The sequence below is a fragment of the Chelmon rostratus genome, chromosome 5, assembly GCF_017976325.1.
Source record: "Chelmon rostratus isolate fCheRos1 chromosome 5, fCheRos1.pri, whole genome shotgun sequence".
In the NCBI taxonomy this organism is placed as follows: domain Eukaryota; kingdom Metazoa; phylum Chordata; class Actinopteri; order Chaetodontiformes; family Chaetodontidae; genus Chelmon; species Chelmon rostratus.
In genome coordinates this window covers 18,470,308-18,496,708 of record NC_055662.1, presented here as the reverse complement: position 1 = coordinate 18,496,708, position 26,401 = coordinate 18,470,308, and the positions used below count along the sequence as shown (strand labels likewise).

The following is a 26,401-nucleotide window of genomic DNA, read 5'->3' as shown; positions in this document are numbered from 1 at the left end:
GTGCAGAATATTTATCAAATAGTCTACACAGAGAAGAGTTGTGTTTAGTTTGAGCTGGTAGTAGCTTATTAATCATTGCATGCAAATGTTTATTCTATTTAGTTATCATTAACTTGTCCATAAATAGTTCGTTAATGCTTGCAGTAAAGATATTTTTTAGTTGGGGGCTTACGTCATATACTGTTCTAAACCTGATTTTACACTCTGTAAAGCCTAAATGAAATAGAATGTGATCTTTTGAGGATCCTTTTTGACATATGCTCAATTGAAAACAGTACAAAGACAATATTTTAAATGTTTTACTTCCTCAACTCAATAGTCTTTTTGTAAATATCTGTTTATTCTCAAACAATTTGGGACAGGAGCAACAAATGAGTGGGAAAGTTGTGGAATGCTCCAAAAACACCTGTTTGGAACGTTCCACAGGTAAACAGGCTCATTGGTAACAGGTGATAGTATCATGATTGGGTATGAAAGGCTCATCCTGGAGAGGCTCAGTTGATATTTAGATGACAAACAAACAAAAGTGCACTTTTTTGGTTTGGTTTTAAATGCAGACTGTGACCTGAATCTGGATCAGTGTATTAGCCAGTTTCCTACTGTAACTGGGCACGTAACTGATGGGTACATGAATGTTTAATAGTTATGGATATGAAAATTGAATGTGTGAGGTGAAAAAAAAAGCTCTTCTGGAAGAAGCTGTTCGTAAATCAATTAAGGAACATACACACATACACATGAACCCACACACATACACACACAGGCACAACTGTTTACCTTAGATCTATCAGGACAGCTTATTCTATTTGTTCCAGCCATTGATCTGTTCATATCTAAATGTCAGGTTGCATATCGTCATATTTGCTGGGGCTGGCTGTGGTGTATGTGTGTGTGTGTGTGTGGGTCTGTTATAAATTCTCTCTGTGGATTAGACTGAGCTCGGATCTGTGGTCTGATCAATAATCTGAAAGGCCGACACTCGCACACATACAAGGTGTTGTGTGCTTCTGCGCACGCACAGACAAACAGAAACCAGCAAACGCAGTTCAAGGATGATCGATGTCTTGCATGTTGGCCCTGTTACCCTTTGCCATCATAGTACATACTTTCAAAGACTTTCGCTGGCCTAGCATGATATTATATGTCAGAGGGAAAGAGAGGAGACATGGGCAGCAATAGAGAGGGAGAGAAACTTATAACTGCTGAGAATTGTCTGCTGAAAGGACAAAAAAAATAAAAGGGAATGACTCTGCTGCTCTTTTCCCCCTTGTTTTCATCAGAAAGTGAGTGATTGATCAATAATGCCGATGGTGTGTTGGTGAGCAGGGCGAGACCTTGTCAAGATGAGCTTTGGTGGCTTTTGTTGAGTGTGACAGCTCTCTGTTGGAGTTGGTGTGGGTGCGTGAGGGTGAGAGAGAAAGAGATGGAAGAGACCTCATCAAACGGGGTTTGCACAGAGACAATGTTCTTGAGCAATCACTAAAAAACTCACGCACACACACGCAGACGCAATCTGCCTTCTTCAATATCGCTCTGTTTCTCTGCCTCAGTATCATACAAGAGCAACCTTTATAGACACTGTGGATCATTGACGTGTGACCACGGCTGTATCAGGCTAATTAAACAGACATTAATGGTTGTTATTTAGAGTCATTAGTTGTTGGGAGGAATCACACAGGCCTCTGACACCCCTCTGACTCGTGTCATGGTATGGTCCACTGCATCCAAGACCGAGACTATTATATTGCCCTCTGTTTCCTGAAGAAATATCACTTTTTATCCTGTAATTTTATTTAGAAAACTCTGTTTTTCGACTATCTTAGATTTTAAATGGGATGCATTCTCTATAAACAGTTCTATAAGTTCTATGCTGTCTGCAGAGCCAACCTGACCTATTTTTCATCCATTTTTGTTGGATAAATCAGGGCACATATTAACTAGCTATGATGTACTCAAAGAATATATTCAAATATATGGTTATGGAGAGTTTAAAGTTTAAAAATAACAAAATAAAAAATGGAAAATATTCCACAACAGCACTATCAGGTATGTGGCTATTGGAGGCAAAAGGAGTGATCTGCATTAAATTTGATTTTTCTCTCTGGCAACCTCTATCAACATATTATGTTGTTTTATAAATAGTTGATTTATCAAGCATAGTGAGTTATTAATTTTATGCCATTTATCTCAATGAGTGCTTACCTTTTATACCTGAGTGGGCTATTATCCCATTTGCAACGAATAGTTATGAAGCAACATGAGCATAACCTGTAGACAAGACACACAGATGTCTTGCAAATTAAACACAATATTTGCTGTTCTTGGCTGTGTGTATTTGCTAGCTGTCTATGGGCAGGATGCCTTCTGCACAGCTTGTGTAAAACACTATCGAACACAACAATTCACTGCTTTGGCCACTGCTGTCATGTCCCAGATGTGAGTTGGGTGAGTTTATGTCTCTACATGACAAGCTGCTCTATCTATTATCTCTTTTAATGAGATGCATATTAGTGTAAATGTGGATACACATTTGTATCTTTTTATCCATATAACATGGCAGCAGAAAAACAAACATAAGGTTTGGAGATTAGCAGTCTGAGCAGCTAGTGTGGAAACAGAATACATGCCAATGGAGTGCCCGCTTGTGCATGTGTGTATTTGTATTTGCCTGTTCGCACGCCATTAATCAGAACTCAGTGCTCCTTTGCCAAGTATGAAAATCTATAGAGCAAAGTAGTGTCATAATGAACCGCCCTCAGCTTGGCATTATCTCTTTTTAACACACAAATATGCACACACATGTACACGCATGCTTGATATCAAGACACACACAATCACACATGCATAAGGCTCGCTGTGGGAGTAACGTGAGTGAGGCAAGTGACATTAAGCCGAAATGGCAGTGGTGACATGCAGCAGTCATGATGTATTAGGGAGAAAATGCCGCAGTTAGCATGCACTAAGTGCTCGATTCATAAACAGGAACGGTGAAAGAGGGGGAGATTGAATAGGAGAGATGGGCTGAATCAAAATGAAGTCAGAGGACGAGAGGGTAAACTCCTCTCCTTATTTTGTGCAGCAGAGGTATTTGTTTAATGTGTTTTGCAACAGATTTCTGAGACATGTAAGTTTGATACAGGAAAAAAAAGAGTCTTTGATCAGGTGAGAGAGAGCAAAGGAAGGAAAGAGGAAGGCGCAAAGAGGTTACATGGCTCGCTAATTGATGAAAGGGAGTGTTTAAATGGGAACATGTAAAACTTGATTGGTACGAAGCTGTCAAGAGCCTTGGAAGGGGCCGGATATGCATGCTAACAGGCAGAAACAGAGAGTGGACACTAGGTGGACTAGGTTCACGTGAAAAGCTGAGTGTTTACCCGAGTATTCAAAGAATAAACAGCTCCATTCTCCAAAGAATCTTCATGAATCATCATATTCAGACCGTGTGTATATTAATATTTCCATCCACGTCATATTCTGTAGCATTCTCAAGTGCTGGCACTTCATCAACAGGAAGTCCAGTAAAGACAGACACCACAACATTGGTGATTACTGATTGTAATTTCTGGATATTATGGTGCCAAAAACACAAGTTACCTCTGTCTTTCTTCTCCTTTTTCTCTCAGCATATCATCTCTGCCCGTCTCTCCAGTTGCCACCTCTGTGATGTTCTAGTTTCTCTGTATATTTATCTCTTTCCATCTCCCAGCATTCAGTTGGAATGAGGGGTTTCAGACGATAGCAGTAATCATACTTCCTCACCTTAAGCCCCCAGACAGCCACCTTATTCTCCTTCGCACATATGCAGACACAGAATCACAGATTAATTACAGTCATCAAAAAAGCAGCTTGGATGGACCAAGTTGATAGCATGGTCATTTTTTGACTGTGTCAATGGATGCAAAACACTATAGTACAGCGAGGAAAATGACTTGTCTCTGAACAAATAATGCATCAGTGACTGTGAGGGAATGCAGTTGTACAAACGGTTCTGTGCAAGTGCACGCTTGCGTTTTTACATGTTCGTCTTTGTGTAACTTTCGTGTGTGTGATCGTACTTTCACAGCTTTTGCTTGCATGTTTAAGTGTGAAGCTTGGATATTCCGAGTTTGGAGGGTGGGCTGTAGGCTGTTTGCTTGATTTGATCACAAATAGTGCATGAAATTAAATTACACAACTAATTTTCAATTTAGAGCACTTTATTCAATAGCAACGCCCACTCTCCCTCTTCAAGCTTCCCCCACAATGTACCAAGGCAGTATCTGCTTTTGCATTAATATTTCTTACCCTCTCACACACAGAAAAACAAACAGCCATATACATGGATATACTGTGCACTACACAGTGTATATTAGACATAAAAAACATGTAGAGACGTTCTGTGTTTGTAATTATTCTTGTCTCCTTGTGTCTCAATTTTGACATGTGCATTGATGTAATTTATTTATGTTTGTGAGCAGCAAAGTGTGAAGACAATGTTGTGAAATCTGCCCTGCTTTCTTCAAGTCAAGCCGTGGTATGAGCAGCAGACTCTGACTCTGCATGCCAGAATCAATGATTTTGTCTTTATTGGACCCCTTCAGGACTGACAGGTGGACAGAGGTGATATGATCAAAATGATGTTTGGCCGTACCGTGGCCACTCTTAAACACATGTGAGACTGTTGTGCACAGTGGTATGATGTTACAGATCAGTCCTAGTCCTGTCTGTCTGTTTGCAGGTTTTAAGGAAAGACTTACTTATATTGACACTGAGTGATTGGATTTGTCCCGGACCACAGAGCTGGTGTTTGTTTGATCTTCTGTCTTCAGAGAGTGAGAGCTGGGCAGGAATGAAGCTTTTGTGGAGCTGGCAGAGAGGTCAGAAGGATCACTGTGGTCACATTAAGGGAACGACGCCCAAGTGACTCCTACCTGCCATGTTGGCACTGAGTTGCTATCATGACTGTTGTGGCTTGTTAGTTTGCGTCCATGCACACAAACGAGGCGGTGTTGCATGCTAGCAGCGATATTTGTTCTACCTGTGTTTCGTGCTTGTCTGTGTGCGTGTGTGACAGAGAGAGAGAGAGAGAGAGAGAGAGAGAGAGAGACAGTGTATTGAACAGATCCAGCCCCAGAGGAGTCACGTCCAGCGTTAGGAGCCTGCCCTTTTAGCTTGAAACATCTGTCCAGACGGCTGCCAGAGGGAAGTTATAATGGGAGAACAGGAAAACTGGCATCCACCAGCACTTGAATACGAGCAAACAACATCCACATATACATATTTGCATTATTTTACACACCCACTGGCATTCCCGAATTGCACACGCTCATTTTTGTATTATCGTGTTTAAAAAGTCAGTTTTGCCCAAAATCCCATGTGTGTATTGTTTAAAATCTTAATGAGCACCCAGGGAAGGGAACAGGGATGAGGACGGTAAGCTAGAAAGACAAACAGGCAGAGAAATGGAGAACAGACAAATAGCTTGCCAAACCTCTGTCCTTTCTTCTCTCTCTCTCTCTCTCTCTCTCTGTCTCTCCCTCTCTCTCTCTCTCCTTTACTTCTTGTTCTTTCTGTTTTCACAACAGACAGACAAAAACAACAAGACATGACAAAAAAGATGCATAGCCTCCACTTTTCTGATGATTCTCATTGTGTAGTTTCGTGCCATGTTGTTATGCAAAGTTCAGTATGAGGGAGGGAGACGGACAGAGTTGTTGGCAGACAAGAAAAATTATGGCAAAAATCTTGTTTTGCATCTCTCTCCATCACTCTCCTTCCTGCCTTGCTGCTTGTCTGTGTCGCAACAATGTTTCCTGTAGACAGAGTGTTTTACGGCAGCCGTCGCTGTTATAATGATGAAGTTTTATAGAGACTCTGTGGGAGATTAAACCACTATTAGCCACGCTCCGTCACCCTCTCCAGCTGTTGCCTTTTGTTTACGGCTAAAAAGTGTTTTATGACACACGGTGCTATAGTCACCTAGACAATTATAGCTAATGATATACGAGTGGCACTGTATTTTTACACCAGGAGTGGAGGGAGGAGGGGAGTGTGGGGGAGGGTGGAGAGAAGGAGGAAAGGAATGGAGCGGGTGCAGTCAGTGAGTGAACAAGTGAGCAATTAAAGGAGAGTGGAGATGATGGGATGAGAAGTGAGGCAGGAGCAAACATGAGAGGACAAAATTAAAGGGCTGGGTGGGAGAAAGCGAGAGACGAAAGAGGTGAGAGGCAGAAACAAGTGTTTCTGACAAAAGAAAGTCAAAAGCAAGGTAACAAGACTGAGCCTTGATCCTTGTTGAAAAGTAAATGATACAGATGGAGTGATACGCCTTGAAATGGTTTTATAAAGAGAGAGGTGGGTAGAGGATAAGAGACGCGATAGAGATGATAGGCAAGAGCAGAAAGTGAGCGGGTAAATAACAGTAGTGTTTTCTTCTTAAGAAAGATTTTCTAACTTTTCTATTTGGTTTAAATCTTTGTAAATGCATCCTTTACACACAACACAATGCATATGCACTGTTAAAATGAAACTTAATCACTTCCCAGCTGTGTGAGAGAGGTCTCTTAACTGTCAGTCGTTAAAGGAGATGATGTTCTCCCAATGTGCTCCACTTATGTATGTATTTATGCTGGGTGTCGGAGAAAGGGGAGGCGTAAGGAGAAGGGTGGGGTGAGTAAAGAGATGTCACCCTCACGCTTGTCAGAGAAAATGATTGATTGATTGTTAGACACTGACAGGGTTCACTGATAACAGGGGGAAGCAGGCAGAGGGTGACCGAAAAGAAAGCTCTCGCTGCTCTATAAAAGGGAATGGATGACGTAACAGAAATGCATGTGCAAAAGTCCCGTCGGTGTGGCTGGACTTCCAAATGTCCTCGCCCTGTTTGTGCTGTCACCTACGCAGCACCGTTTCAAAGTGTCCTCTCTGCAGTGTTTAACATTTGTGTACTCACTGGTTAAAAGTTGACACGTATAAATATTTAAGTGGCACCATTAACAATTCATGGCAAAGGTTTTCTTTTTTCCCTGTGCCACACATACTATTTTGAGGAGTGTATTTGTGGCCACATGTGTGACTAAGAGACGGAAGAGAGTGAAGTGAGTTCCCTCAGAAGTTTGTCTAATCTGCATAAATTAGTGAGGAAAGCTATAATGTTGAGATTTAAGTGTGTGTGTGTGTGTGTGTTTGTGAGTATTCTGTCACACACAAGCGAGCGTCGCCATATTTGCATGTGTTTGAAAAGATATTTGAATGATACCTTGAGCACCTTTGATACAAGTTTTCTCAAATCACTTATGCCGAGGCTCCACACTGGGTTTCAGCCTCGCACATTTCCATAATGTTCTTTTCCGTAATATTCACACTTCAGGTAGCATGAATCACATTATCTGAGCCAGAAAATATCTTTAAAGGCGACAAAGAGGAAATTATTTTTCTTTAAAACAAAACAAAAAAAAAACAGACTGCTTGTCTATCCTTATTTTGACCAGTCGTGTATCTAAAGCCGGCTTATTTCTGCCAAATTAATGCAAACTTGGCTCAATTCTGAATACAATGGTGTGTTTTGTTTTGTTGTAGGTGGTGGAGACCAACCTGGTGGCCTTCGACTGTCACTGGATCCTGATTAATGAGGTGAGTGCCATGGAAATGATTTATAGACCCTGGACTGGGCGTGCCTTCAGTTCACCTTATTGTTTCAGTTATCCTGGGAATATTCATGGTTTTTAGATCCAGAACTCTCCTCATTGTCTTGGGTGTTTGAAGGAGAGCGGAGAGCTTAAAAAGTTTTTGACTCTTTTTTTTTTTTTTTTTCGTTTCACAGGAGTTCATCCAAAAACACACAAAATTTGATGACCAGGGACAATTTAGTTTGTTTCAGCGAGCACCCGCTGCTGTGCGTCACGGGCAAAAACAATAAAGATTTTATAGTGTTTATACTCACCACTTATTTGAGATCGATCCACTATACACAAACAAAGGTTTCAGAACAAAGATGACCTTGGAGGAATTCCTTTGCATGAGCATTTATTTCTATGGTTGAAAATCAGTATTACCACTTAAATACTGGAGTCACTCTCCTGAAACTGTACAACTTAAGAGGTCCAGTGTGTAAGATTTAGGGGGGATATTTGCAGAAATCAGATGTCATTTTCATTAGTATGTTTTCATTAATGTTTGATCACCTGCAAGTAAGAATCACTGCTTTTTCGTTACTTTAGAATGAGCTCTTTATATCTTCAGAGGGAGCCATGCCTCGTTCATGGAGTCTGCCATGTTGCACTGCCATGTTTCTACAGTAGACAAACCAAACACCGGCTCTGAAAAGCACCTTTCACATTTTTTTAGTGGCCACAGTAGGTTCTCCGGCACGCTTGGAAGTTGTGGGTGAGGTGAGGGGCATTCAGTTGCTTTGCGACCTCACCGCTAGATGCCACTGAATCCCAGACACCGTACCTTTAATCCTGTGATTTCCCTTTTTTTTGGGGGGGTCATAAGAGAAACATAATTAAACTTTAACATTGGCTGTAAATTCAGATTAATTTTGAATAGGAACACATCTTTGATCTTGCCTCATGAGAAGTGCCTTTTTCAAAAGCAGCAGGATCAGCTACATTTGTGTGTGTGTGTGTGTGTGTGTGTGTGTGTGTGTGTGTGTGTGTGTTTGGGTGTGTATGGGTGTGTATGTACACCACTAGCTAATGCGCTGTCTTGGTAGCCTTGGGCAGTACAGTGAACTGGCAGGACACAGCAGGGAGTCCTCACACATACAAGGGCAAGTGCTCAAACACAACCGTAGACACAAGCGGATTATATTGGGGAAGTGCAAAAAACATTTACTGTAGGAACAATGGAAAACCTAATTTGGTACGAAACAAGAAAAGATACTCAGATGCTTTAGTATACTGTAGTCTCTCTCTCTCTCTCTCTGTTCCTTTTTCAAGTCACAGCCTGCAAAGCTGCTAAATGCTACAAGGCTCAGCAGTCCTATTACTTGCTCAGTTATGCAAAGAAAGTATTTCTGTTTGAAGCAAATGTTAGTATGCATGACATCCATTAATGCTGCAGGGACAGCCAATCATTATTTTGTGATGTTTGCTTTTAGAATGTCGGCCTTGCTATATGGAGGCTTTTATTTTTTCATATTTGATATGGGTGAGAGAGGCTGCAGTAACAATCTCTGCAAGTACCTCAGACAACCTCTCAGTATTGTTTTTGCATTTTCTCAAATGCTAATACATCTAGGGAGTGAGGGAAAAGACTGAGCCTCACCCCTGCACTTTAATAAAGATGGCAGACTTATCAGAGGCAAAAATGTGGATAAGTCTGCTCCAAACAACCACTCTGTATTAGTTACTGACTTCACAGAGGACCCTTATGCCACTTAAATGTGTGTCCTCTGCTAATTGAAATAGACGACACACTATAATGTGCAATTCATAATGTAACACTAGAGACTTTACCACTCACTTAAAAAAAGCGAGTCGTACACTTTCCTGAGAGACTGTCTTTGCACACTTTGGCAGATGGCAATGTCAAGCAGCCTATTGAGCAGTCTATCATTACTCGACTGCACGGTAGGCTAAATTCACATCTCGCTGTCTAATCGACTGCCTTCATATTGCTTTGCATCCTGTCAAGCATCTGGTATTGTCTAACACTCTTCAGGCTTCCTGGGAGCAACCTGCTCTTTGCTTAGCTTTCTGGGAGCTTTAACATGTCATTCTGCAGCCTGCGTGCATGTCTAGCAGCATGTAGCCTGTAACACTTTGTACCTGCTGCCTTTGAGGAATCAGTAGTGAAATGCAGTCTGGCAGGCCAATGCTCCCTCAGTTGTTAATGTTTTATCAATGGTAGAACATTGCTGAAGTATGTTTTCTCACTGTTATTATAGTTATAGATTAAAATAACATGAAAAACATATAAAATGCCACAGTTGAGCTTTGTGTTCCTTCTCTGTGCTTCTTTCAACTTCACAAAGTTACAAATGGGCCAATGTGGCTCAGGTACAGGGGGCTGTCCACCAGTCAGCAGGTCGGTGGTTCGATCCCCGGCTCCTGCAGTCTGCATGTCAAAGTGTCCTTGGGCAAGATACTCAACCCATTGGTGTGTGAGTGTGTGTATGGGTGAATGTGTCATGCGCTTCAAGTGGTCAAAGTGGACTAGAAAAGTGCAGTATAAGTGCAGACCATTTACAAATGTCAAGAGACAACCAGATTAAATTGTTTTGCGATTCTTGTAAAAGTATGTAGGTTTCAGCATTGCATTAGCTGGTGGCTACCATTTGATACAGTCACGTGTAGTTAGCTCATTGCAAAAAGACAGTTGTTGGCAACTGACCACTCCTACTCAGGCAAGTCTGCAAGGTAACAGTAGAGGCTGGTAGTGTTAATGTTGTTAAACTCAAATCAACTACTATATCTCTTTACACTTACAGTCTCAAAAGTCCCACTGTCTGACGACTTCACTACCTCTGCCCATTTGCACCAAAGCGTTGACAGCTCTCATGTTTTTGGCATGACGCTCCCAGACTCTGCTCGCTTGCTTCTCAAAAAATGTCACACCACAGTTTAAGTAGTCATTTAAAATACAGCGAGAATCAGTCGAGCAAAGTGAGAATGATGGAAGGAGACCAAAACTGGGTCTAAATTCAGGCTACATTCTAGTATCGCTCTTCTCTGGTGCTGCCTGTACACATGCTGCAGCACTTTCTGAAAATGTAGCCTGTATGTGCGATAGCTTGATGAGCTGCACATGCAAACAAACACTGCTCATTTAACAAACTAAAATTTGAAAGCTAGTCACTGATATTCAGCCCAGCTGCTCTCACCATGGTATTTATGGGCAGGATTGTGTTTTTAGTAGTTTTGAGAGAAGAGAATTGGAATAGCAGAGGTGACCACTTGGGCAATGAAGAGGAGAAGGAGAGGGGAGAAGGAGGTGGAAGAACAGCAGATGTCCAGAGGTGAAGCAAGGACAGGAGGGAGATGGTGGAGGAAAGAGAGCTTAAGGGAGAAGCCTTTCGAAGATTAGGGGGAACAAGGTGACGTGAAGTACAATAAGATGAAGTTATCTCACTTTACCAATTTACGCTTTGCCACTTTGGAATAAGTATCTGCTCTGAACTTTCTGAAATCTCTTTATAGGATCTATTTTTCTAAATAGTGAAGGATGCCAATGAACCGTAAACTGTCATTCTACTTTTCTGATTTATTCTGCCCGCGATCGGAGCGAACAAGAGTTGTAAACATGCTGTAAAACATTTCACATCATACTTTCCTCAGTCATATTGAGAAGAAGCTAATGATTCTTTTCATTATAGTCCTAGAAAATTGGCTCCATAACTGTTTTCACTCTGCATCAGCTTCACTGCAACCCAGCTGTGGCTCTAGACAAATTGAATAATGGGATTCTCTGACATGTAGTGTATGAATCAACTTGAATTACATATGTATGTTTATGCTAAGCCAGGAAAGGCATTCATGAGGAAGCTTTGCATGATGGGGCTCTGTCTTTTCCTTACCATAACTTTACCAAAAATCATGAATGCCTTGAAATAATTTAAATAAAAGCTTCATACCCCCTCTTTTTCATGACATCTGCTTATCAAGATCAAGATTGAAATTTAGTCACAGACTACTCGGCTGTAGACACAATATTCCCCCCATGGGCCGTGTGAAGTCCTCTAGCAGAGTGCTTAAAATGGATGAGCGGCTACAATGTTTTGTCATACGTAATGTCTTCTAGTACTGGTTCTTTGGAGAATGAATATTCCTATGTGTGAAAGTGCTCTCCCTCCCTGTGGTTTATTATGGATGAAGGGCCACTGTATGGTTGTCATAACTCTGCTTTATCTACAGCCAGCAGTCAGACAGCCCCACTGAGGGGGTGTTCACAGTTCATAATTGATCATCCTTCCTTTCCCCATCTTCTTCGTTCTGCTCAGGATGAGAGGATGAGGAGGAGGAGGAGAAGAAATAATAAGGGGCACTCATGGCTTCTCTTTCTGTCTGTCTTTCTCTTAAGTTTGGAGGGTAACTCCACTGCTCCTTCTGAATCTCTTCATGGTCTTTCATTTTCTGTCATGATATCATTCTTGATCTTCCCTGTTGCTGTTCACAATCTTTCCTTCATTATTCCTTTTCTCTCTATTCATTTCTGCCTCTTTGTCTCTCAAGGGAAAGTATATGGTAATGTGGTGAGACAAGATTCTGCCTTTTTCTGACGTTTTGGCTCTTCACATATCACTGCTGGAATGTCCTATGAAAGCCATGTAACTGAGATTTTGGACATGTTCATGCTTTGAATGTGACTGAAGGATCATATCATCTTCTGCAAACGTTATGAAAACCCATTGAACCATCTCCAAAGATGTATGGTGGTCAGTGTCATTCATTGTTCTTGGAAACATCCTGAAAGAACAAAGTGACAGTAATGTCAGGCTTTAGTCTCTGCTAAGTTAAAGAGCATTCTTATTTACAGCAACACAAGTTCCTGCGGAGGGAGAACAAGCTGTGCACACTCTGTGCACAGCTTGAAGTTGCCCAGTGTGACTGCAGCCATCTAAGAATACTGTTGTTGCTAAGCGGCTCTCCTGGAGTTGTAGGATATTTTGTGTCTTGCTTGAGGCAAGTGTGACACTTGTCCTATTAGATTCATCTCCATTTGATAGTATTTTAGGATATGAAGACACATCCAGTCAGGGTATTTCCAAAACAGATCGAGGTCACCCAATCCATACATGTCTTAACATGAGAGGAAAGCACCAAAACAAGAGGGTGACAGATAAGAGTCAAACCCGGAGGAGACATTTAGGGATTGTTGTGGGAAATTGCTGAAGGTGGAGAAGAGGGAAGAGAGGGCAAATGAAATGAAATGTGCTTTTTCCAGATTTGCTTTGTTTTGTTTTTCACAACTTTGAACCTTTGAATACGAGCAAAACAGAGGGATTTGGTGTTCTCACAGAAAAGGAGAGAATGGGAAAGAAAGAGCTGAAGAATTAATAAAGCCAGCTTTTCCCCCCTCATCTTTAGATAAGAGAGGAGGAGGGATTTGGTGTCTCGTGGGGAGACGTAGAGAAAGAGAGGGGTTGAGGGGAGAAAGGGCGGAGGACGAAGTATAGGGGTCAGGGAAGAAGTGCCAAGAAGAATTGAGGATGATGGATGTGTTTTTACTTTTGGCTCTCATCTTGAAATAAAACACCAAAGACGAGGATTTGGGGAATGGAGGGAAGGAAAGAGAGGTGATGGGTTGAGGTTGATGGGGATGCCTGCAGAACAAAACTTCAAGTTTATGGAGTAAACAACTCGTGATTCACTCCAGATACAAACTGCAGGGCATTTGGGGGTTACAACTTAGCCATAAAGCTTCTGGTTTCAGGTAGTTGGACTCAAACATCCTCAGCACTGAATGATTTAATCATTTATTCTTTGTCTAGAAACAGTGGGTAGACTAACAGTAATGCTGCTTATGTTCAAATGCTGATTAGGACTAAATGATTGAATAGGTTGGAAACTAGGCATGACTAGATATGGCACTTGGTGGGTATGATGATTTTCTCAAGCTGTTAATTAGGCAATGTTGGCAACTAGTTTGGCAAGTGTGGTTATTAGTAAATATCAGTGATAGTTATTGATGTAACCAAAATTATTAATAGAGATTGATAATTATGCTGCACCACACTGGGATCAGGGACCAAGAACCAAACAGTCTCATAAAGGGATGTTTACTTTAAATGCCAATATTTGAGTACTTTTATACATTTATGATGTGAACAGTCAAGGGCTAAATCTGAGCAGTGCACCACCAACACCAGATGTTATTACAACACATAAGCACATAGACAACTGCTCCTTTAAAGGACAACAGAGTTTATTGAAATTTAGCATCACCAATCAACAATCAATAATACTTCAATAAACATCTGTTGTCCACATCATATGTGTGTGTGTGTGTGTGTGTGTGTGTGCGTGCGCGCGCATGTGTGTGTGTGTGTGAGAGAGACAGAGAGAGAGAGGGGGAAATGAGACAACAAGATGGTGTGGAGCAAAGCTGAGTTATGCTACCACACTATCTGTACATGTAAGATGTGTGTGTGTGTGGATGTGTGTACAGGCACGTGGATTTGTGTATTTTGTGTGTTAGTAAAAGAAAGAGGGGGAAAGACACTTAAAGTGAGGAAAAAGAAGTCCAAACTGTGATGGAAAGACACAATAATTTTCACTCATGAATCCAGCATTTGAACTCAGGTTTCGCCAGCCGTGGCATTGGTCCTTTAACTGATAAAGTTCAGCTTACTGGCTTTACACACAAAAAAAAAAACACTAACAAAACAACATGGCAGTCTGTTAATTTCACAATGATACAGTAAAACTTACACAACAATTAAACTTACAATAACACACTATTATTAACCTGTCTGCCTCAACAGTAGCCTCTTTCTTGGGGCTGCTTTGGGGAGCGATTAACATGTCCTGTGTCTGGTCAGCTCAGACAATGGTGGGGCCATTGCAATGCTTTCTGGTGGGTTTGCCGGTGGTCTGGTCCTCATTTAGCAGCGGAGAAGTCAGCGAGTTGACGTAATTGAAAGACAACAGGGTGTAGAAGTTATCTTTCTTGAGGAAAATGTATAATCAGTATCTTACTTCTGCAGGCAAGTTGACACCGCTGGTTGCATCGCAATCTTTCTTAGGATCTAAGTGTGTTCAATGAACACAACGCACTCTGTTATTCGTCCAGCGAGTTGGGGGACTGTTGCCCAGGCTAGTTAAAGCCCAAACATTTGATTAAGAACAAGCATGTCCTGTAGTGACTTGATGTCTTCGGGACTCCCCTGAGTCCATTGGGGCTTATCCAATGGGAAACCAGGATTTGGATCCAAGCCCAATCTCACACTCAAGTGAGATTTGCGAAACCTGACAGGGTTTTCGTGCCATTTTGTTGTTCAGGCTTGTGTTTTTACATGTGGGCCTCCCTTTGTTCACCCATGTGGTGAGGTCCCAAAACAATCAGAAGAAATTATTCATGCTTGTTTTTGATGGCCAAATAAAATGGTTTGGGTTAGGTTTTAATTTTTACATACCAAATTACACTAGACCAGTTAAGAGAGCATTCACATGTTATTTATTTTGGCCTCATTTTAATGTGTTGATTTGATTGAAGAGGCCCATGTAAGGTTGACAGAAAGTGGCCTGAGGGAAGTTATATGAGAAATGAAAAAAGAGCAGTTTGATAATATGAGGTGAATGTCAACTCTGCAGCAGAACCTTCTCCCTCCAAGGACCCCCGTGTGTGTGTGGATGTGCTGTACGTGACGGCATGTGTGATTTTGTGTGTTTCTTCATGTCAGAATGTGTGTGTATGTGTCACATTAATTTTGCCTCAGCTGTTAAAAGGCTAGCAGCTTTTAGAGCACGCCACCAGTGTAAGTCATACTGGGTGAAGTCTGTTTAGCCTGGCCCCAGAGAGACAGAAACAAAGAGACTAACAGAAAGTGACAGAGGACGAAAGGTGGACGAACACCTGATGAGAGGACAAATCTTAAAATGATCCTCTCCGTACAAGGTTGAGTGTGTCTGTGTGTGTGTTTTTCTATGCTTGTGCATTGGTGCATCTATATTAGTTTGAGTTTGGTCCTCTGAGTGGGTTACTCTGGATAATTCTTGCCTGCCGATGTTTCTTTGCATGCCCTTGACTGCCTGCTGTGAATCTTAATTCTCTTTTGGCCGACGGATCTGCCTTTTTAGCAATTTTCAGCATTTTCTCTCTGTCCTGCATCTTTTTTTGTTGGCTTTGTAATTCAGTTCCCTTCGGGGTTTTTATGTAAGCAACTGTTTGGGGTTTTTGCCACGTTTACCCCTGAAAGCCAGGAAATGGATTCCTTACTTGAACTGTTTAGAAACAGATAGGCTTACTTCAGAGCACCAGGCATTCATACAAGGTTAAACCTGTTCAATTATTTTACTTTTTCTTCAAGGAATAGATACACATTTATTTTGTTTTTGTTTTTCTGAAATAAGTCAAATGAATTGTAGACCCAGAACTATTACAAGAAAATCTAATTAGATTTGAAAGCAGAGGAAGAAAGTGGTGAGGCACAATTTCTGTGTGAATCTTTCAATCAGAACCAGCTGATCCAAACAGCATCAGTTTGATTTCAGAGGCAAATGCATATTTGTGAATATTGAGCGAAGTTGATATATCAGCCTAATGAAAGCAGATCAGTACAGCTCTACCAATGAAGCCTGTGTAATACCACCTCTAATCACCATTGATCACATCCCTCCAAGACTCATAGGTTTTAATGAACTTTGCATTTACTCGAATAAAATCTACTGAGCTTAGTCAATGAGCTGGTGCTACCTTTATTATTACCCCTCACCAATATGAAGTTTGTGAAATCATACCTGTCAACACTGGGATTTGAAAATAAGGGAAATTTTCCATCTCACCACCCTTACCACTGTCCACATACTGCTTACATGTAGACAAGGGTACGCACAGTAAATCCTAAAATCACCACTAGGTCACAACGTGCTTTAAAGTATTAGGGCAACAAGGATTGGATTATATAGTTCCTACATTAAGTGACTACAATTTGGTGGTCAGAATCAGGTACCTGTTTGAAAGTGACATGCTGCATTACATAAATGAAAAAACAAAGGGGCAGATAAATTCAGCACTTAGTTTATTGATGTGTAAAGGACATGTACACTTTCACGTTATGCTTCTGTTGTACTCTTGAGAGGGGCTACTGGCAAGTGAATTGGCATTAGAGGGTGATAACGCCAATGGATTAGAGAGATGGTATAAATACAGGCATTGGTGGTGCATGTTTCTGTGCCTTTTTGGGCATGTTCATGTTTGGTAGATTTGTCACTTTTCCCTCTGTGTGATGTTGCTCTTCGCTAAGTACGGGTAAGCCTCCTCCCGTTTGGAGAGATGCTTGCACAAACCTTGGGCCTTCTTGGCAGGTGCTCCATCAGTCTCTTGTTCATCCTTCTTCTTTGTGTTTTATTCATGGTTGCCATTTGACTGAATGACTCCTCATTAATGGATGTTACAGCTAATGTTCCATGTACTGCCGCCTGCTGTACTGGAGGGGAATGTAGGAAACACATCACATAGGTGGTGGTCTCCAAGCAACTTTACTCCCAGCCTTTTTTTTGAAGTTTGAAAATACAGGAGATTTATAGTTAAATGTTAAAACGAGGACAGTGGGAGGGAAGGGTAAAATTCGGGAGAATCCCGGGAAAAACAGGAGGTTAGCAGGTCTGTGAGATGGTTTGTTTATGACATGTGTATGGTCTGCGGGCAGAGTCCCATCCATCCTGTCAAGTGGGCTGCCATGTGCAAATGAAACGGAATCAAAAGGCTTTTGCTTGATGGAAAGGCTTATGAACAATCTCATGAAAACATATGCACATGCACACACTCACAGATTTACACATAAACTGGCACGTACACACGAAACACAGTCAAACACACACACACAGCAGACAATCAATGCACACTTATAGAAAGAAAGCAAAGGCTGTCTCGGTTGGTGGCAGTGTTACCTCCACCAGGGACGATAAACGTCAGTTCTCATCTCGTCACCACATGACCCTCTGCACTTGCAGAGGATGGATGGAGATCTGTGGACGGGTGAGGGAGAGAGAAATTGTGTCCTAGGGCTAAAATTAGCAATGATTCCTCCCCAAGGTTTTGCAAGGACATGCAGAGTACGTGCAAGCACACATGTATGCACATAACAGGCACACACATACACTCTTTTTACTCTCCTCTCTCCTTCCTTCCATCTGCTAAAGATGTCCCTTTCATATCTAAAAACTATTTTTACCGATGATGCAGACATTGTTCTTTACCTGCGAAATGTGGTGATAATGGGAAATGTAGAGCATATAAAACAAGGCATAAATCATGTAAAAATATGTCTTTTGAGTATGTATTAGACACAATTAGCTTTCACAGGGGCTTCTGTGGAGTGGTATCCAACCAAATATTTGTTTTGGTTACTGCTCTTTGTAGTGTTCTTGTCAAAAATGATCACTGTGAAGTCTTCTGCAAAAAACAAATCAGGGTTGCTGATGTTGATTTTCTCCTCTCTCCCTGACTCGTTCTCCTTTTCTGAACCCTTATCATTCCTTCACCTGCCCCAACCACCACCCTTCTCCTCTTTCCGCCCTCTCAGGAGATCTCAGACTACGACTTGCAGGAGTTAGTTATGAAGTCAATCGGTCGACTGACGTTGGTGCGCCAGACGTTCCCCATGCCTCAGAACACGACCCAGCGCTGTGTCAAACACAACCACAGGATTAACACTTCTCTCTGTGACCCTAAAAACCCCAAGGCTCAGCAGCTGGAGGTGAGTTGGTTTGGTGATCAGGCAGGTCAGTGGTTTTCAACAAATCCAATAAAGATACTGGTTTTATGTTCAAAACAACCTCAAGTCTCGTACTGACTTCGGTAACTGGCAGCCACAAACACTTAGAAATAAGATAGCGGTGTTCTATGAGACTTTTGAAGAAAGCTGTGGATTGGAAGTAGCAGGTAGGTAAAAAGAAGTGACAATATTCAGATGACCTCAGCAACAGTAATTAGACTCATCAATTAATTGTGTGTTGAAATAACTGCATAATGTTCCAGAAAAAATCAACAAACTTTGCCATTCACTTGCAACATATTGTTAAGTATGCAAAATTCATCTTATTTGTCTTTGCAGATGACTCACTCAAAAAATATATCTTTTTTTTATTTTATTTGAATTGACCATTCCCGGGTGTTGACATGCTAAGTCACTTTAAAAATTTGAGAGTGCATGTTTATCACTATCGCACAGCAAGCCGAAAAGCCGGCTGACTTGTCAACGAAAAACTTTAGTCGCTAACATCAGTGCTAGCCAAAGTGCCAAAGCAACTGTATGGAGCTGCTGTTGGCCTGGTCTTTGGCTTTTTGTCCCCTTGCAGTTTAATTAACTGGTGGGATGATCAGAAAAAGAAAACGATCTCAGTCTAAATCGAGATGACCAAAGAGCAAGACATCATTTAATTAGGTTCAGTCATTTCTTTTACTTGAAGCAGAGAGAGTTGTCCAGTGGGAATACAGTCAATTGATGGCCGACTGCATTATAGGGCAACTTTGCCCCCAATAAAAACACAGCTCTATAATCAGCACAACACAGTCCATCAGTGTGAAAGACTTCAGAAGAAAAACAGGACTTGGTTTTTGGTGATATCACTCACACGGACATGAACAACTTCATCATGTAATTTGGAAAATGTCTGAGCTATTTTTCTTCTTGACGTGTTGCATTTTCATGTTTTCTTAAATAATCCTTAAATGAGACAGAGTTAATTTTGTTTTCCTATACTCTACCTTACGTAAGATTAAATGGCTTTGAATATGCAACACAACACAAAAGTCCTATTACCATCAAGACATTCAGATCTGTTCGTATGTCTTAGATGTACATGCACACATCTTCTGAAATACTCTCAGATTCTCTTTGCATTTTGTTTAAACACTGCTCTCTGGGCTTTCATTTCAAAACATTTCAAAACTCAAAGTCTCAAACTACTTATGTATTTAAAAGCTGCTCTGGTGCTCCATTTCTGTCTTTTCAAAACTGCTCCCAGTGTTTTAGTTTGACACTTCAGCATGTCTCCTGATGCCAGATTCCCATTACACCAGGCTTGCTGGTTTGACATTGTCGCATCTTGTGCCTGTGAGGTTTTTTTTTTTTACCTGGAACATCAATCATTTTGAGAAAAGTTGGCTCACACCCTTATGTATGTTTACCTTAGACCATCTTATCGTATGGTCATGGAAAGCACAGGTTTTTTTTTCTCCACTTTCATATTTTCACTACTTATTACCTGTTTGATTTTTTTATATGATCCCCCAGGGTGGCAATATGTATGCAATTATTATCCCTTTTTGTTTGTATGTGAGTCATCAAGCTGCCATCAAATAGAGCGGAGAAGAGGGAACACACTCTTATTTATGTGTCAAGACAAAAATATGAAATTGAATTAATGTGCTGTTGATTTATGTGGATGCATGAGACCCTAGGGGAACACTTTTGATGAAGGTTGGGAGTACACTGAAAACAGAAACGTGGTCTTAATGTTTATGTGGATATCTGCCTTTCAAGTCCTGAGACAGTTCTCCTCTGGGCTTTCATCCACTGTAATCACTGGGCGTAATGCATGTTTCTGCGTTTTTAATGAATTAAAATAAAATCATAAAATGAAAAAATAAACAAAAAAAAAAATACCTGGAAGGTTAAAAATCAGCTAAATACGTGTGTATGTATATATATATATATATTTTTTTTTACATTTTATTTTAATCATCTAACAGGTTGATTGAAGCCTAGAGTTGGTTCGAGCATTGCAATACAATATGCAAAATAAAGACATTGTTAACTCCTGGAGGCTCTGAAGCATGGTATAATGTACGTAAATAAGGCTTGCCTCGTGTCTGCTAATATGAATCAAATGCTTCTCAAGTGTGAAAAGCTATTATCAAGAATCGAGCCCCCCCGACATGTTCATTATTTGCTGGGTGGGGTCCAGCCGTTCGTGTTCATTCTACTGTGGAGGGCCAAGGGCGTGCATGTGTTTATGTATGTGTGTTCGCATGTGAGTGTTACTCATTTCAGTCAAGGACAATGTGTGTTTGTGCATGTTTGTGTGAGAGTAACAAGGTATTGTGCATGCACAGTCGAAACACGCTGTACACATGTTCGGTCCTGTGTCCTGTGTGTATGTGTGTGTGTGCAGGCCTGAGTGAGTGGTTGAGTTTGAGAGAGAGAGAGAAAGAGAGAGAGAGAGAGAGAGAGAGAGAGAGAGAGAGGAAGCAGATCAGCTCAGCGGTCAGAGAGTGGCCCAGAAGCCCAATTTCACACTGCACTGAAGCATATCAACTCAGGCTGACCACACAAGCACACACACACACAGAGATATAATGCTCTCTTCGAGTGCTGAACCCACTGATCATTCAAGCTCCCCATAGAGCAGTAGATTTTTACTTTAATTTTCTGAGAAAAAGCAATAAGCACAGAGACAGTGAGGCAGAATGATAGACGGACAAAGACAGCAAGAGAGACGGAGACAAAACTGTGAAAGTCAGGATACTTTGAAAGAAAGCCAGAGAAAAGTTAGCTGTGAGATAAACTTGACACGTTCGCTTTTCTTTTGTCAGTCAGTAAACTATTTGACAAGGAACCGTAATTAAAGGGAAACTTCAGCACTTTTCAACCTAGACCCTATTTTCCCATGTTTTTGTGTCTAAGTGACTAATGGGGGCAACAATTTTTGAAATTGGTACGATATTGAACAAAAGCGCTGCAGCCGGCAGCCACCAAACAGGCTGCGGTGTAATCCTTCCTGGCAATGACACACCATCCGAGTACATCCACTGAAAGTGCTTGTTTTAGCCGCTGATGGTCAGCTCAGATTGACATTCTAAGTGTCTGGCAACAGCATTCAAAGGACCCCACAGAAACATAAATGAAGTGTGTGTAAGAGTTAGATAGGGGAGTGCTGGCAAGAATTTGTTGTGCAGAGAACAAAGCTTAGTGTTATCTGAAAGATTTTCAGTGGCTGAACATTTTGCTGATTTCGACAAACAAGTAAGCAGAAGTCACATCTTGCGAGACTTCAGAACGAGACTTTGCCTTGAGCGAGTCCAGATCAAGTGAATGCAAAAAAGAAAGTATTTCTCAGTCGGGTACATTTACAAATGCAATTTGTGTGTGTGTGTGTGTGTGTGTGTGTGTGTGTGTGTGTGTGTGTGTGTGTGTGTGTGTTTGTGTGTGTTTGTGTGTGTTCCTGTTGAACACAACAGTGCAAATATAATAATGGGATGTCTCTGGATGTGGATGCATGGAGCGTTTTTCCCCATTCAAGTAGACATGCATACATGTCATGTCAGTGTACTGTCTGCTAAACACTGTAAACACTGTGTCTGGGGTTGCGTTATGCATCCACTAGATCAGGGGTCGCAACCCACGGCTCCTGAAAATAATTAATGAGCATTTATTTAAAATGTATTTTATTTTGGTTTGTTCATTTTGAAACAAACAACACGCGCGCTCACAGACGACAGCTTACGATCCTGCGTAAAGATGCAGGTGACGGCGCACAGCGCTGAGGGGCAGACCCTGTGGGCTGAGGTTCAGGAGCAGAAATCGCATTAGTTCAGTGAAATAGTCATAATATTATTCAGGTTGACAGCTGACTGCACGCGCCAGTAAAAGGATGACGGCACGCAGAGAATGGAATGCCCTTTACACTTTTACCGCTGTTACTTCGGCCACGCCCCCTGACCACGATAGCCATAATTAACCAATATTGATCCATATAAAAGGCGCATCGGATTATAAGGCGCACTGTCGGGTTTTGAGAAAATTAAAGGCTTTTAGGTGCGCCTTATAGTGCGGAAAATACGGTAGTTCTTTTTTGTATTTATCTCTGAAGGTTATTAAATTAATCAGTTTTTATGGCAGAGATGCAGAATAACCTTTGTCATTTGAACTTTACTTATTTGTACTTATGCTAAATACAGTTAATTCTGTGTAGGCCCGTGCGTGTGTGTGGATGTGCTTGTGCTGTCAGTATCTCTGTCTAAAAAAGAAAAAGGAGTGTGTAGGCCCTACCTCTTTTTGATGTATGAAAGGCATTAGCCTTATAGCTTTTGCTCCTATCAAGTTTGTGTGTTCTTGCGCATGTTAATCCGAGTGTGTATATGTATGTGTGACACCCGCATGTCTGTTTGCGTGTGCGTGTGTGCATAGCATCATCATGCAGTCAATCTATTTATTATATTCTCATTAACATGGAGACAAGAGGCTCGGTAAATCACACAACGATCCATCACAGACTGAATAAACTCCTCACCTTATCTCCCCCCGCCCCTCTCTATCTTATTTTGTGGTGCCAAGGACCTATCAATACATTTTAATTAATGTCATCCTGAAAGCTTTTCTGCTGTGGGAGAGTGTGTCTGTAGGTATGAGCGCACATGTGCAAATATGCCAAAAGACAGCCATGTTTGTGGTGAAATTACCAATGTAATGCCCTACAGGTGCAGGAAACATACTGCATACTGTTGGTTCAGAGGGAGCTGGGCAGATAGAGAGAAAGTTGCAAAGCAAGGCTGCTTTTTTTCCCCTTTTTATCGAAATGCAGATGGATATGAATGCAAGTGAAGCATTTAACTTCTCATTTTCATTTCATTTCGTTGGCCTATTTCTCCCACTTACTTCTAAGATTTGCAGCTCTTTCATGGTTCATCATTTCCAGCTCAATAACCAAAGGAAAAATAAAAAGTAGGCTCTCAAACTGAAGCACACTGGCCCTTTGGACTAATGATCGTGTCAGTTTCTTGTCATAAATTGTATCACAGCAATGTCCCAAACAGAGCATCTTCAGCAAAAATTAAAATATCTGCGTCATTGTCTCATTTTCTTTCTGTGCCTTTCTGTCTTTTCTTTCTCTGTAGATCACCAACCGCTACATTTATGATACCGTGTTGCTGCTGGCCAATACCTTCCACAGAAAGTTGGAGGATAGGAAGTGGCACAGCATGGCCAGTCTGAGCTGCATCAGGAAGAACTCCAAACCATGGCAGGGAGGCAAGAGCATGCTGGATACTGTCAAAAAGGTATGAGAATGCAGAAGAAAACACATACACTTTCCCCTCAAGTCTTACAGGAAGGTATTCTAACAACAGTGAGTATAACAGTAAGTTATAAAATCCTGATCATCTCCATAAGGATGAGATTCACAGGCATGGAGTGAACATGTGCGAAAGGTGAGAACTGAATAACACCTCCATATTTATAAAAGTAGGCTCAGATAAAACCTTAAAATAATATTACAGAAATCTTGGCCAACAGTACAAGTCATCTCCATGGCTTATTTATTATGTTCCTAAACATTTCCTATGGTTTTAAACAAATGTGATCCAGGGGCAACCAGGGCATTGCTGAACTAGCCAACACTTACTGTCACGTACAGAAGTATGCAACCATGAGTCTTTAATAAAATAAAAGAAACAGTATAGGCAATTGATGCAATCTGATTTACAAAATTCAGCTGATGCTTAAACGCTCCCTATTTCCTGATTTCTATTTGAAATGTTGATATCTCTGCGACCCAAAGTCACCTGCCTCTAATCTCAGTTTGTGGACTGTCCATCTGTTTCATCAGCCTCCTGCAGTGCTGTGCCGCTGTGTGATGCTTGTACTAGGTGTGTGCGTGCCAGTTTGAAAATAGCTTATAAATACCTTGTCTCAGAAAGAAAAGAAAAAAAAAAGAAGAGTAGTTATTCTAAAAAGTATTCTCAATATACCTGCCAAAAATGAAGTCTTTACTCGCAGCAGAAAACGCCTTCGTGTGAGTTAGGAGCTGAGTCTTGATTACTACAGTTGGAATAAAGCATATGCCCATCCCAATTACGACATGCAAGTACAATTTCAGACTTCTTCCTATTTTTAGATGTGTATCTTTTGGGATGGGAAAACACATTTCTTGTTCTTTTCATTTAGGGAGCATGTATTTGCATTTCAAGACATTGTGCTCATTACATGAAATTTTGGAGAACAGGCACTATTGTTCCTCAGCTGAGACACTCTGGTTGAAACACCAAGATGCAGTCACACACAAGTTCATTTATACAATGCCATCTTAACTAAAATCCCCTCCAGGGATGCAGAATGACATGGAGGAGGCTTTAAATAAGTCTACCATTTTTGTATTGTTCGTCTAACATGGAAATCCAATTTTTGTTCATTACTTCGGTAGACTTCATGACCCAAGTGCTCACGAATTCAAAGGACTGCATACCTTAAAAAAAAATCCACATGCATCAATCAGCAAGTTTTGCTCAGTTCCTGAACACTTGACTTTTGGGAGATAGGGGATTTCATCCTGCAGCTGTGATTTTATGAATCTCTGCATTTCACCTTGAGTTTTAGGCTGGAGTTTGGCAACACTTTCATCACTGTTAAATCCAATTGGATCAATGCCCTCTGTTTTGATATCAATAAAAAAACTACTCCAGGGATGGCAGTTTGACTGAATGATGAAGCCAAGTGAAATGCTAATTTAGGATTAGTGTCAGACAATAATAAATGCAGCGCAATGGCTTTCATATCTATCTCTGCATTTCACCTTGAGATCAGGCTGGGGTTTGGCAACACTTTCATCAGCCAGCCCCGGCTGTTAAACCAACCCTGATGGCTGTCTCAACAGAACTGTGTTAAAGAGCCCAAAGCACTAATAGAGTTGAGTTCAACAGTCTGGCATCTCTTCCATTTTACAGTGTATCAGCAGTGTGCTTTACTTACTGCGCGTGTCTGTGTGTTTAATCAGCGTTTTGGTATGTGGGGCCATTATGTTAATGATAAATACTAATTTGCAGCTGTTGACGAGGCGCTCTATTGATGTTGTTGTTCAGTGTTCATTGACAAATTCAGAGGAGAGAATAAAATACAGCAGGTGAAACTGCTGTTACTGTGCGCGCTGTGTTTAAGATGTTAGCTGACTGCATGTCATTACACTGTCACTGGCTGCTTTATATCCACCTTTTAGTCAAAGTGACTCCAGCAGTTCAGTAAATCAGATTCATTTAACAATTTTATTAATCTCTTTTAAGGCACAGTAAGTACTGCAATGCAACCCAAGATGTCCAGCCAGGGCCCATGAGACCATTTCAAAGTCCAAGCTTAACTCTTCCAGATTAATTATTGCTGTTATTACAAAAAGCAGAGCTGTTCGCTTTTATCTTATTTTTAAGAAGCTTACACACATAAAAAAACATCTTTCAAGTCTTGTTTCTTATTCATTTCTCTGTTTTTCTCTCAGTCTCAAGGGGCCCAGTGGCATCTTTAAATCAGGTGCAATTAAAGGAAAGATAATTGTTGTGAATGCATTGTGCCAATACTGAGCTGCCAACATCAATTAACTGAGTAATTATGAAAGGCAATGAACAGTATCCGAGCTGGTTTCACCCCTGCCCAGCTTACAAGGAAGCAAATAAAAATGTATTTTATTGAGGGAGACAGTATGGTTGTGTTTGTGTGTGTGTGTTTGGTTGACACCAGGGAACAAAATTATTTTGAATGGTTATAATATATACCAAATGGCACATAAACAACATTTATTAACTATATCATATAGATGCACACATAAATGAGATACTTATGCAACCGTTTTTTTTCCCCCTTATGAGACATGTAAACACACAAACATAAGGTAGCACAGAGATGTGCCCACACAAATATGTCTGGATATATAACTGGATACCACGCAGTTTGTTTGCTCCTGTAGCTTCTTGCTAAGTTGCTGTTTCCATTAAACTTAACTATTAAAATTAAAATGCAATTAAATTGTACAATTATAATATATAATAATGA

The 26,401-nt window shown here is 41.0% G+C and overlaps 1 protein-coding gene across 1 annotated transcript in view; it reads left to right on the top strand.

Annotated features, from left to right (window-relative positions):
- The window catches only part of grid2 (glutamate receptor, ionotropic, delta 2), a 478,236-nt gene that overhangs the window by 308,682 nt on the left and 143,153 nt on the right, over positions 1-26,401 (top strand). The window contains exons 5-7 of the mRNA XM_041937698.1: positions 7,558-7,611; positions 18,170-18,343; positions 23,485-23,646. Of these exons, the coding sequence (XP_041793632.1) occupies positions 7,558-7,611; positions 18,170-18,343; positions 23,485-23,646 (390 nt within the window). The remainder of the gene's footprint in view (positions 1-7,557; positions 7,612-18,169; positions 18,344-23,484; positions 23,647-26,401) is intronic.